This window comes from Halyomorpha halys, unplaced genomic scaffold (genome assembly GCF_000696795.3).
Source record: "Halyomorpha halys isolate HHAL.00 unplaced genomic scaffold, Hhal_1.1 Scaffold2412.1, whole genome shotgun sequence".
Lineage (NCBI taxonomy): Eukaryota > Metazoa > Arthropoda > Insecta > Hemiptera > Pentatomidae > Halyomorpha > Halyomorpha halys.
The window spans coordinates 139,545-152,177 of NW_027111574.1; the positions used below are offsets into that span (position 1 = coordinate 139,545).

Sequence of the window (12,633 nt, forward strand, 5' to 3'; positions counted from 1 at the left end):
TAAATACTTATGAAAAATGTTGTTATAATTAGTTTATACATTACTTTGTTTATTGCAAAAAATGGTGCAAATTGCGAGAACAAGAATTTGACCTAGAAAAATGGCATTTTCCTGATGCTTCTCAAATAGAATGAAGTGCAGTCCCTCAGCTCACTACACTATATTACGATGAGGATTTAGAAACTTTCTCAATTTGCGCAACGTGTGTATGTGTAAAATTTTATGTTCCTATACCTTATATTTGAGGAAATGCAGATAGTCGAAAAGCTTTACTTAGGAAAATATAGTCATGCAGTATTTGTTGTTTGATTATTTTTCATGCAGATTTTTTTGCTTGGCAGGGACGTTCCTTGATCTTTTGAATGATTTTTTTTATTCAAATAATCGTCTTAAGATAAAAGATGGCAGATAAATTAAAATTACTTGTTATTTCTAGAAAACACACATTGAACAATAGATAATTGTATCCAAAATATGTTACCTATTGACTAGCTCTGGCTTAAAAAGGATGTAATAAGTTACAATTAAAGGAATCTGAATGGTACCTATCTCCAGAAGATGAAGAAAGAGCATTCTTTATTGCTAAGAAGGCCCTCTCCATCAATAAAAAGCAGCACTTACACCAGGGCCCTGTTTCATAATGAAAGCTAATAGTATTAGTTGATAGTACAAGTGTAGAAACTAGTGTGGTAATAATACTAATAATTATTTTTTTTTATTATTGGGATGACTATTAATGATATTACAGGAATTAAAAAATACTAAAGTACAAGTCTGTGTAATTGAATTAAGATAAATCTACAAGACTAATAGTATTAGTTTGTACTTTATTTTGAAACAGGGCCCAGGTCATATTTATGACTGAGAATTATCTTCAATATCAAATGTCCTTTATTACTATCTTAAAAATTATCCAGGGAATATCCCATTGGTCAGTTAAAGTAAAACTAAAAAGAAAAAAAATAGATCAATTAATGCTTATATTTTTATTTTGTCATAAATAATGGACTGAGTTATATTTTACATCACAATGGTCAGTCACTAAACACATTAATGAGAAACTTATTTAAAGAGATAGTCTGAACCACACATCTATTAAAAATGTCATGCAACGGCACATCAGAAAATCACAGTTAAACAGAAAACATTTTTAAAAAAATATTTACAGGTGTAGTATTTTAAACTCTATTTCTTACACGGTGACTTTATTTACATATAACGATTTTAACATAAAACTTAATTACATTTTTTGATTTATCTGAATCATTCAAAAAAAGGAATTAATGTAAAACTCAGATGACTATACACTATACATCAAATTACGTAGTCATCAGTCGTATATGTATGCACACGCATATATATTTCTTTAAAAACAAATTTAAAATATGATATGGGTATCTTTAATTAATCTTTAAAATGGAGGGGGATAATACATTAGAGTAAGCTGCTATTTATTTTTTACACTTTTCTCAGCAGCCTTTTTTGCTTTGACCATTTCTACAAGGTCTTTGTATCTTTTCATGCAATCCTTTTTACTTCTTGATGGAACACATGCAGCTATCCTATCCCACCTCTCTGGTGTACTTGTAGGGTATGTTTTCAAGGCTTGTTCTAATAATCTCTGCTCTTCTGCGGTCCATGCTTGTTGTTCTGGGCCGTCAAATCTATAACAAACCATACGTAAGTTTACATATTTATTTATAACCTAAAATTACTACACTTTATTTAATGGAATAATTTATACATAATTTTTAAATTTCCCACAAATAACTCCCCCAGACACTTAAATTTAATTTTTAATAAGTAAACTAGAGAGAGAAAAAAACAAAACAATATTCCTTAAATGATGTAGGAGTAACTCTAGACCTCAAAAGAATAAATATAAAAAATGCATTGAAGAAGACATGGAATTAATATAACCTACAAAATTATCCAAAATATTAATATTGTCCAAATTGTCGTTACTTTGAAATAGAAAATTTTAAGTTCCAAACTAAAAATTGTTGATGGTAATAAAACAACTGGAACTTCATACTAATGAATAAAACAATTAAAATTAATTCTCAACTAAAGTGCAAAACCCTGTAACAGTAAAAACCCCAACTTTTCAGAAGATATAAAAACCATTCAATAAAACTTTATATAAAATAATCCTCCATCAAAACTTTTTACACCAATATGGTTTCACAATTTAGTCAACATACCATTTAAAAATTTAGAAAAAATTAACAAAATGTTCATGAAAATCCAATGATTTTTCAGAGAAGTTTGACAACCCAAGGAAAATCAGCAGAAAACAAAGCAAATAGTTAATGACACCATGAATGAATAACAATCAATGGTATACAATGTAATAAATAATTTATTCTTGGTACTCATATCTTTACTGGTACAAAATGCGAAGCAAATAAATGATAATAAGAATTTATTCATAAGTTAAACAATCACTTTATCTATTCTTGGGTCTGAGAAAATGTGGGATTATTATGAAAAAATGGATATTTTTTAATATCAAATAAAAATATGGGATAAATTTTTTAAATTAAAAAAAAAAATACAGCAGAAAAAGTTACAATAAAACCAAAATCATAGATAATATTACTTGATCTTAAATATAACATAATAAATAATCAGATGGTTTTTTGTTAAGGAGTGTAAAAATACAGGTCTACGACCAACAATTTTATTTGATGATTATGGCTAATTTTAATTTTTTTTTATATGCTGAAACTGAAAATGAACGGTTCCTTCCATAATGTACAGATTTTTCCAATATATAATTTTTAACATTAAAATCTTTCATAGCAAGAGTATTGTTCAATTTAAGCACTTAAAATTATTATACCAATTATTATTGTATTATTAACTTAAAATTATTATTGTGCCATTTCTCTCAAAAGAAATGGCACAAATTAGACTCTAATAAGGTCTATTTGAATTTGAAATATAACACAATGTAATTATAATTGTTTAAATACATTTATATTACTTTTTATTACATCAAATCCAACAAATGTATACCTTAATTTCATCATCAGAACAAGTGAAAGATTGTCATTCCAACTAAAACATTTCAAGTTGGTCAAAATATACAAGAATAATATAGATTTGAGTAGTAATAAAGTTTATCTAGCACAATTTGCAAATTCACTCTATCCAGCAATTGAGAAAAATTTAAATATTCCTTTTTTACAGACTAATGTTATTGATTGGGGTTTTTAATGAAATGCGAATATATCTGAACAATTATAAATACATTATATTGTAGAAATTTTAAGTTAATTGGTTAATTATCCCAGGTGCTATAATAGATTTTCTGAAGTTTTGTTCATTTCATTCAACAGAGTTCATTTTTAGTTTTAACCGCCAATAAGATACAGTGACCCACCAAAATCATCAAACCAAATTTTAAAAGGTTCCTTTCTGTAGACCTGAGTAATTTATTCTGATTATAGTTCACCAATAAATCTCTTTCCACAACAAATTCCTATCAAGATTCATCTGTCAGTGCTGGATCAGATGCTCACTCAGTAAAGTACACTAACACCCATAAATCCACATCCTTTTTTATAATTATACAAAAACATATCCGTAATTTTGTCATATTCAGGGCAAAGAACTTAAATGTTCAAACAAAATAAATTTAATTTTACCAATACTAAGCTGCAGAAGTAATTTAACTTGACACAACATTAAAATGGGAAAAAGTTAACTAAAATTATGGAGAAGGATTTTTTATTTATTTATTTTTATCAACACCATTATTGAAATTGATAGATTTATTTATTGATAGATATTAAATCTCCCACACAGTTGTGGGCAATAGGTAATAGTGATGAATGATCTCATACATACTAAAATAAAAAAAATAAATAAATAAAATAAAATAAATTAAAAAAAAAAAACATTATTAATTAATTAAGTACAATTCTTAGCTTCCAAAAAATTCAATTGCTTTTCTCTAAAATTTTAGGTATTAGATTCATTTTTGGATGATGATCACAAATAATAAAATTTAATTGACATCAAAAGTTGAGAGGAATTGATGTTTTAAATAAAAAAAAAAAATAAAAAAAATAAAAAAAAAAAAAAAAAGAGCAAAACTTAATTTCTTCATACTTTTGCAATGGATGTTTCATAACAGATATTAGGAAACTATTATTTATATTTTCGTCAGCAACTATAAAAAAAAAATCTTATGGGAACACCTCTAATCAACTTCAGAGTTGGGCAAAAAGTAATTACAATTACTGCAATTTGAAATTGTAGAATACTAACTACATTCTTATGTAATTGTTATTTTTTTCTTTTTAAGTAACTGTAATTATAGTTAAAAATATTTATACCAAAATGGAAAAAATCTGTTTTAAAATGACCCCTAAACATAAAAATGATTTCCAGTTTAAGATTGTGTGCTGTCATAGATTTATTAACATATTATGGTTTATTTATGTTTTCAAAGATGCTGAAAATAAATATATAATTGAACTTATGATCCGGCGCTTGTGTATCGATTTATTTTTATCTTTAGGACTTAAGCTTATAAGAAATATGTTCAAATGAATTCACATATGAGTTGAATTAAATGTAAATTAAGAAGTAATTGCAATTACATAGAATCAAGAAGTAATTGTAATTGAGAATGAAAATTACATTAATTGTATGGAGTAATTGCAATTACTTATGCAAAATTACAGTAATTGTAATTGTGTCTCACAATTACTTCAGTGTAATTGTGTCTCACAATTACTTCAGTGTAACTGTGTCTCACTATTACTTCAGTGTAATTGTTTTTCAAAACCACTAATTTTCTATGTTTTGGACTGTTAAACGGTAATCTAGATGTACTTATAGAGCAATTGAAACATGTAAGATGTAATTAAATTACTCATGTAATGGTTTGAATCTAACTCTGACCGACTTAAACTTCATTGAAAAATTAGTTATTGTTAAGTTATTGTGATAAAAATAAATTAAAATCTTATTAACACATTTAAGTATTTGAATAATAGAAGAACTCCCTCTAAAAAAGGTTTTAACAAACATTTCTTCAAATGTTCAGAGGGATAAGAACAAAGCAAACACGAGTTAGAAGCTTTTTCTGCAGAACCTTTTGTCAAGTTTTTGTAATTAGAACCGTTATACAGGGAGACTGTTAATTATTACCCCCTAATTAGAGCTAATAAAATATGACATGCAACCCTTAAGTAAATGATATTAAAGTTACCATTACTAAAATTGAATAGAAATCAATAACTTTATACTTACCTTTGTGATGTTTCAACTTCAACATTAGTAGATTTCTTGCGCTTTTCAAGATTATCAAAAGCTTTCTGATTAGCAGCAGCTTTAACACTATCATCAAGCGATTGCAATTCCTTCGCTTTAGAAAGAACTTCTCTGGCTGTAACAGTATTTTCTTTTCTTTTTCCATGCTGATTCATAAAGTTTGCGACTACTTCCCACCTTTGATTTGTTCCTGCAGGAAAAAGATTGACAGCCTTTATAAGCAGATTTATATCAGCCTGAGTCCAACTAAAACTGGAGTTGTTTGTTTGACCATTCATTTGCTTATTGTTGACAGTTTTCAGGTGATTTTCCCTTTCTGACTGCAACTCTTTCTCAAGTTGTTCAATTTTAGAAAGGAAAACATCACGGCCTCCATCTTTTATTTCTGAATTAAGACTTTCAAGTTCTTTCTGAGATAAAAGTTCACACAACTTCTCCGTGTACTCCATATGTTTAACTAAATCATTTTGTGTTTCAATAAAATAGTTATTAGCTTTGCAAGTATCCCGTAAAATTTTCTTTTCTTTTTTCAAAGCTCTTTTTTGTGCTTCCCTTTCAGCTTTCAAAGCATTTTGTTTAGCTTTTTCAGCAGCTTCTTGCTCCTCTTTTTCTTTTCTCAACTTATCTTCAAGTTCTTTTTGGACTCTTTCAATTTCTTCTTGTTTAGCTCTTGCTGCTTCGATTTTAGCTCTCTTTTGAGCTTCTTTTTTGTTCTTATCATCCTGCTTGAATTTAACAATTCTAGGATCATTATTATAAGCCAGGTCAACAAGACAACGGATTCTTGCCATTTCTTCTTTCTTTCTTTTAGCTCTCACAGCTCGGTTTTGCTTTTCAATCCATCTTCTTTCATCTCTATCTTGACCACTCTCTTTAGCTTCTTCATCTTCATAAGAATATTCTCTCCACGATTCAAAGTTGTACCAAAAATTATAAAAACGATCTACATTTTCCCTAGATTCATCTGGACCACCTAACTGTGGAATTGGAGATTTTTCTGACCACTGTGAATTCAATTCAAAGTACTTATTAAAAACAGAATAGAAAACGCCTTTGCTAATTTCAGAATTACTAGGGATATTATCATCAAAATATGGATCGACTGAATCATAAGACCTTCTTTTGGTTTTATCTCCTAAGATTTCCCATGCTTTAGTAATACATGTAAAATAATCATCATCTCTATTCACTATTTCACCTTTAGCTTTTCTCTTGTCAGGATGGTGCTTCAATACTTTTTGCCTATAGGCAGATTTCACTATTGATGAGGAAGCCTTAAAACGTAACTCACCTAGTCCCAAAACAGCATAATGGTCTTGCTTTTTCCACTCTTTAGGATCCAAGCTTCTTAAATAATCATCATCATTGTCATCCGGGATAAATACTAAGTCTTCTGACTGATCAGAAGGGGAACTAATTTCTAAACTCACATTATTATCACAAGCCAAATTTCTGATGTACTCTACATAGTAAGGTCCAACACATTCCACTAATTTATATTCTAATCTCAAACCATTAGAAGTCTCTTTAGTTAGATCCACAACCATTATATTTTTTTAATTCCAAAATATCTATTGCCCAATGGAATAATATAATCTTAAAATAATAATTTAATATTTATTTTATAACTAAATAACTTGTGTACAACATTTAAATATTATACCCAAATAATAAGCATGTGTATAACTATAACCTCCTCAATCAGTAATATAACCTTTTAATCTTAGAACCACATAAATAAATGTAGATGCAAATAAAACATTTCCATTATTTACGCCCATATTTGTAAAAAAAATCACCAAAATAAAAATTCTAAATTCCTACTCTTAAAGTTAAAAATTCATGCTGAGTTCATAATTAAATTAAAAATGCATACTCGGACCTTTAATGTATAGTTAATCTAAAATCTTATTTCTATTTTTTTTAATTGAATAAGCTATAAACTAATATTATTTAAAAGCGTAATATGCGAATAATTTGTCAAAAAATCTACAATTTTGTTTATTTAAATAAGACACTTAACTGGTACTGAAAGAAGACGCTGTGGCCGCCATATTGAGTATTTTATTGTCGTGGCAGTACGATTTGTGTCTAATTTGTGTTTAAAGTTTAGTTATTTATAGTGTAATATATGAGTAGGTCGTCTCGAAGTGATAAATTGAAAGGAGGTCACAGCATGAAAAGAAGAAGCACGAGTAGAGATTCTCCTCCTATTAGAAGCAAGCGGTCTCGGTCCAGTATAGGAAGATATGATGACAGTTCAGATGAAAGATTATCGCCTGATCGTCTTAGACGCCGAAGTAGGGTAAGATCTCCTCCCAGTCCTCGTAGGTATCCTTCTCCTAGTTCGCATAGAAGTGAATATAGGTCTAGAGAATTGGACCGATCGTATCCTAGTTACAAAGTGTTGTGTGTTAGTGCGTTACATCCCAAAGCAAGTGATGAAGTTATTAAAGACACATTGTACAGAGAATACAAAAAGTTCGGTGAACTGAGTATTCGTATTTCTCATGACTTAGATGAAAGGGTAGCTTATGTGTGCTTTAGAAATTCAGAAGATGCCCGAGATGCTAAAAGAAGTAAGCCAAGAATCATCTTGTTTGACAAAGTTGCCCTTGTGGAACCTGTTTATGAGAGTAGAAGTTCTTCAGATCCATATAGACCTCGGAGTAGACCAAGATCTAGAAGCCTGACTCCTGATCATGACCGGTATTACCGTAGCCCTGAACATAGGGCTCCTGATAGAAGTGTTGAACGTATGTATGGACCTCCTCCAGTTATGCAGTATAGAGAGTATCGACATGATGTTCTGTCAATGCATCACCCAGATTTTATTCGCGGCCCTCCCATGCACCATGGGATACCACCACATATTCCTCCTGTACCACCACACCATTATGGCCCTCCTCGTCACATGATTCATGGATTTCGCCCACCTCCACCTCATTTTGAACATAAAGTGGAAAATAAAAAAGATAAATTTCCTAACTATTTGCATCATGTTCCCCCAGAAGATGACCCCCTTGCCACTCGAACTTTATTTGCCGGGAATTTAGAAGTAAATATATCTGATGAGGAACTTAGGCGTATTTTTGGTCGGTATGGGGTAGTTGAAGATATAGATATTAAACGCCCATTGCCTGGAACTGGTAATGCTTATGCTTTCGTGCGCTATCAGAATTTAGATATGGCACATAGGTCAAAGGTTGAGTTGTCTGGGCAATACATAGGTAAGTTTCAATGTAAAATAGGTTATGGTAAAGCTACTCCTACAACTAGAATATGGGTTGGAGGCTTAGGGTCTTGGACATCCCTTTCTCAGTTAGAAAGAGAATTCGATCGTTTTGGGGCAATAAAAAAAATTGATTATATTAAAGGTGACACTCAAGCCTATATTTTGTATGATTCTATTGATGCTGCCACAGCAGCAGTTAAAGAAATGAGAGGATTTCCATTAGGAGGTCCTGAACATAAATTGCGTGTTGATTTTGCTGATGTTAATCCTGTACCACCAATGAAACCAAAACCATTGCCCGGAGAAGAAATTGGTGCTGGAGATTTTAGAGCCCGGGATGCATTTCCCTATCCTGATCCTCATTATGAAGCCTGGGGTGAGGGTGATTATTATGGTGGTTCCAGAAGTTTCAGGGGTCGAGGAGGGAACGGCGGGTGGTCTGATAGGAGGAGTAGCAGGTATCGCTATGGTGAAGAAGAATGGAGAAGGTCTGAGGAATATGACAGATACAAAAGATCTGGGTCTCGGGACAGATCACAACCTCGGTCAGAGGGAAGTGATAGCCATAATGGTCTTTTGGGTTCAGTTAGGACTTTGTCTGAACTAGCAAAAAAATGTGTTACATCGTGGAATGGTGCGTTGATTTTGAAAAACTCCTTATTTCCTGCAAAATGTCATCTTACTGATGGTGATAGTGATATTATAGACAGTTTGATGAAGGATGAAGATAACAAACCTTTACTGAGAATCACTCAAAGGCTTCGTCTTGATCAACCTAAACTTGAAGATGTATCTAAAAGAATTTCGAGTTCCAGTAGCCATGCGATATTCCTTGGTCTCTCTAATAACAGCTCCACAAGTGTTTCAAGTAATGATGTATCAGTTCAAACAAGACCACTTAGAAATCTTGTTTCATATCTTAAACAGAAAGATGCTGCTGGAGTGATATCTCTTGTTAATAAAGACACTGAAGCTACTGGAGTGCTATATGCTTTTCCTCCATGTAACTTTTCTGCTGATCTCCTCAAACGTACTGCCCAGAGTTTAACAGCAGATGCATTAAAAGAAGATCATTTGGTTATTGTTGTTGTTCGAGGAGGCACAGCATGATTATAATTACCCCTAATTTTTAATTGTAAATTACTTATAAAATTGCTATTGTATTTTAATCTATTATATCAGTTTGTAATGTTACTGTGACTTGGAACTGTGAATATGATATTTTGATTCAACTAGTGAACTTTAGTTGAGAACTTTTTTTTTTTTTTTCTTTTAAACATGAAAGTTTTGTTACTAGAACTAATTGATCTTTTATGTTGACTGCTATGAATTAACTTTAGTGTTAGTGATTGAGGTTTACAGATAGTTCTCATTTGTGTAAAATGTGATGATACGAGAAAAAATAATAGTTTTGTGTTTAGTCAGTGAAGTGATCACTGTGTAATTAATTTTAATATCTGAAAAGTGATGTTTTGTTTTTCTTTTCATTTTAAAAAATAATTGAATCAGTAAACCTTATTGTTCATTTTGTGACCGGTTTTTATTGATAGTGATGTGAAGTGTATTTTGTTGTGGAAAAAATAGATGGTTTACACTCCACTGTGTAATTTTACTAACTCCCATATCTGTGTGAAAAGTGGTTTCAGTTGGGTGTAATAGTACTTATTACTTTTTTGTGGGAAAGATTTTTAACTAAATTAAACAACAATAATATGTGATGTAAGTGTAGTGAATGTCGAATATTTTATTTATAAATTATTGTTCCTTTGTTTTTGCGTAGTGGAGTTTTTTTTTTTTTTTTTAGTGTTGTTTCTTGTGTAAATTTGTGGAAACTGGAGTAAGCAGTTTTGAGTAAATGTGATCCAGGTTTTAATGAAATGACACGCCTTTCCCATAAAAGAAATGGATATTCATATAACTGGGGAAGACAGAAATAGTATTTATTTATTTTTTTTTTTTTCAGAAATAATCGGTACGGTAAGATCTATTTATATTGAATGGTACACTAAATAAATATTTTTTTAATAGATAATTTTTTCTTTTTAAAGATAGTGCCCATCTTTCCAAGTAAGTAATTTTAAATGAATAACAGCTAAACCTTTAAAATTCATATGATAAATAAATTCGGTGTTGCAAGGAACTCTTGCTTCTTGAATTACATTATTTTCTAAATTTTATGCTTAAAATAGAATTTTTATTTTTTTAATTTATTACCAATATAACAGATTTTTATTGTGGAGCAACAAGTTAGTTTTAATTAAACTAGTTTAGTTTGTATTTCTAGTTTCCCATCAAAATAATATTGAAGAGATGAATTATATTCTAATATTGGTGGTGTATGATAATGTGGATGTTGTTGGTATTCATACTGTAAAAATGAGTGTTGGGCCATATGTTTTTTTATGACTATAGTTTTTTTTAAACTGTGAAATACGCAATTATTTTTTATGTCATGTATGTTACTAAGAATAACTCAAAACAATCAGCTAAAACTATAATAATGGGATGTTTAGGTGAGAAATTAAATGAAGTATATTGTATGTTAACTCACTTTTTTTTTCTGTATTCCCACTTAATAAGATATCAGAATTTTATAGTTTACAAGATTTATTGTGACATAACCCTCAAGAATTTGACAGAATCCTAATGTATTTAGTGAGAATAGAAAACAATATCCTTGTTTTGATATATCAAGAAAAAAAAGTTTTACTACTAGAGCGAACTTGTAATTTTTTATTTATTTTAGCTTTATGATGGTGAGGATGACACAAATAACTAGGGTTGGTGTAGTACTCATGTCATCCTTACTATCTTAAAGCTATTCCCCCAACTTCCGAAAAAATTATATGTGCTTTGGTGTTTGTAAACTTAAAGGAAATACAATTATAATGTGTGTAATCAAATCTATGATTCCCCAGGAAGTAGCTAAGGCATTTTGAATACTAACCAGATCGGGGGATAAATGAATTTGAAAAAAGTAGCTTTAAGCACAGTATTAATCAAGGAATTATGTTTGTTGAATGATTGTTTGTTCACCAATTACATAAAGGCTTACTTAAATTGCCTAAATAGATTGATACAAAAATGTTTTATTTAAAAAGTTTCAAATGTATTTGTAATAACAGGCCCACCCCAGTTAAATACAACTATGGCAGTTAAATATTTATTCTATCAAATCAGCCATAAATCTGAGTTTGGTAGCCCTCCTGAAGCAGCTCACCCTTCCTCTATAAAGTGGGTACCCTTAATTGAAAGAAAAACCTGGCAGTTGAGCATGATCTTGAGCAAATCTTCCCCTTGTGCAACCGTTGTTTTAGAAACAATTCTTCCTTTCCTGAGACCCGGAAACCCTTTTCCTGTTGTAGTGATTCATGTTTTCTTTCAAGTTTTGAAGATGAAACCCAGAACATTAAATATTACATTTAGTACATTTAATTTCAATGAACTCACAATATTGACTTCCTATAAATTTTAATAAGAAGAATTGTGAATTTTCATCATAAGAATAAATATGCTAGATGTTGGAGAAGGTGAGGCAAAACAGGGCTATGTATCATAGCGGGCTTCCATCTTTGAATAATGATGTCAGTTTCATCAGTTGATAGCCAATGTTGTTTCGACATCCTCTGATTCATTCCCACTTTGAATCTTGTATGATTCGCCATTAAGGTGAATTTTTTATGCCAAATTGCCACGTTTTGCTACTTTTTAGGCTCTTTTGTTTGATACTTTGGCCATTGTCCAAATAGTGTGTATTTCGAAAATATATGTTATTAGATAAAAAATGGTATGTATGGATTCAATTTTCAGACAACAGTTTTCATCTAGCCTGAAAGCGTATTGGAGGCTTAATGGGGAGGGTGAGAGTTCCTTTTGTTAAATAAATCATTTAAATCCAAGAAATGGTTTATGTCGAAACCTTCATGCTCAAAATTATGGAAGATGATGAAAAATGTTAATATTGCAACAAATTGCTGGGCCCACGATTCTTGTGCATTGATTGTTAGAGAAGTTGAGACAATTTACATTTGTGTGCTATAATGACAATCTTGATCCTCATTTCTACTGAAACAAGTTTATTACTGTTATTTTTCTTCTGATCAAGAGAT

The 12,633-nt window shown here is 30.4% G+C and overlaps 2 protein-coding genes across 2 annotated transcripts; one reads left to right on the forward strand and one right to left on the reverse strand.

Annotated features, from left to right (window-relative positions):
• Positions 1–963: 963 nt before the first annotated feature.
• On the reverse strand, positions 964–6,986 carry LOC106691490 (dnaJ homolog subfamily C member 2). Its single transcript, XM_014437283.3, has 2 exons — positions 5,269–6,986; positions 964–1,664 (listed from the first exon to the last, which is right to left on the reverse strand). The coding sequence occupies exons 1-2, from the start codon at positions 6,834–6,836 to the stop codon at positions 1,448–1,450; spliced, it is 1,785 nt and encodes a 594-aa protein (XP_014292769.1). The 5' UTR covers positions 6,837–6,986; the 3' UTR covers positions 964–1,447.
• A 331-nt stretch (positions 6,987–7,317) lies between these two features.
• Positions 7,318–10,123, forward strand: nito (RNA-binding protein spenito). The gene has a single exon (XM_014437282.3). The coding sequence runs from the start codon at positions 7,421–7,423 to the stop codon at positions 9,632–9,634; it is 2,214 nt and encodes a 737-aa protein (XP_014292768.1). The 5' UTR covers positions 7,318–7,420; the 3' UTR covers positions 9,635–10,123.
• Positions 10,124–12,633: the final 2,510 nt, after the last annotated feature.

What these genes read in the sequence shown, in the direction of transcription:
- LOC106691490 (XM_014437283.3), bottom strand. Translation starts at nt 6,836, where the DNA reads ATGGTTGTGGATCTAACTAAAGAGACTTCTAATGGTTTGAGATTAGAA. An exon ending in GAAGTTGAAACATCACAAAG is followed by an intron (nt 1,665 to 5,268) that starts GTAAGTATAAAG and finishes GGTTTGTTATAG; the next exon opens with ATTTGACGGCCCAGAACAAC.
- nito (XM_014437282.3), top strand. Translation starts at nt 7,421, where the DNA reads ATGAGTAGGTCGTCTCGAAGTGATAAATTGAAAGGAGGTCACAGCATG.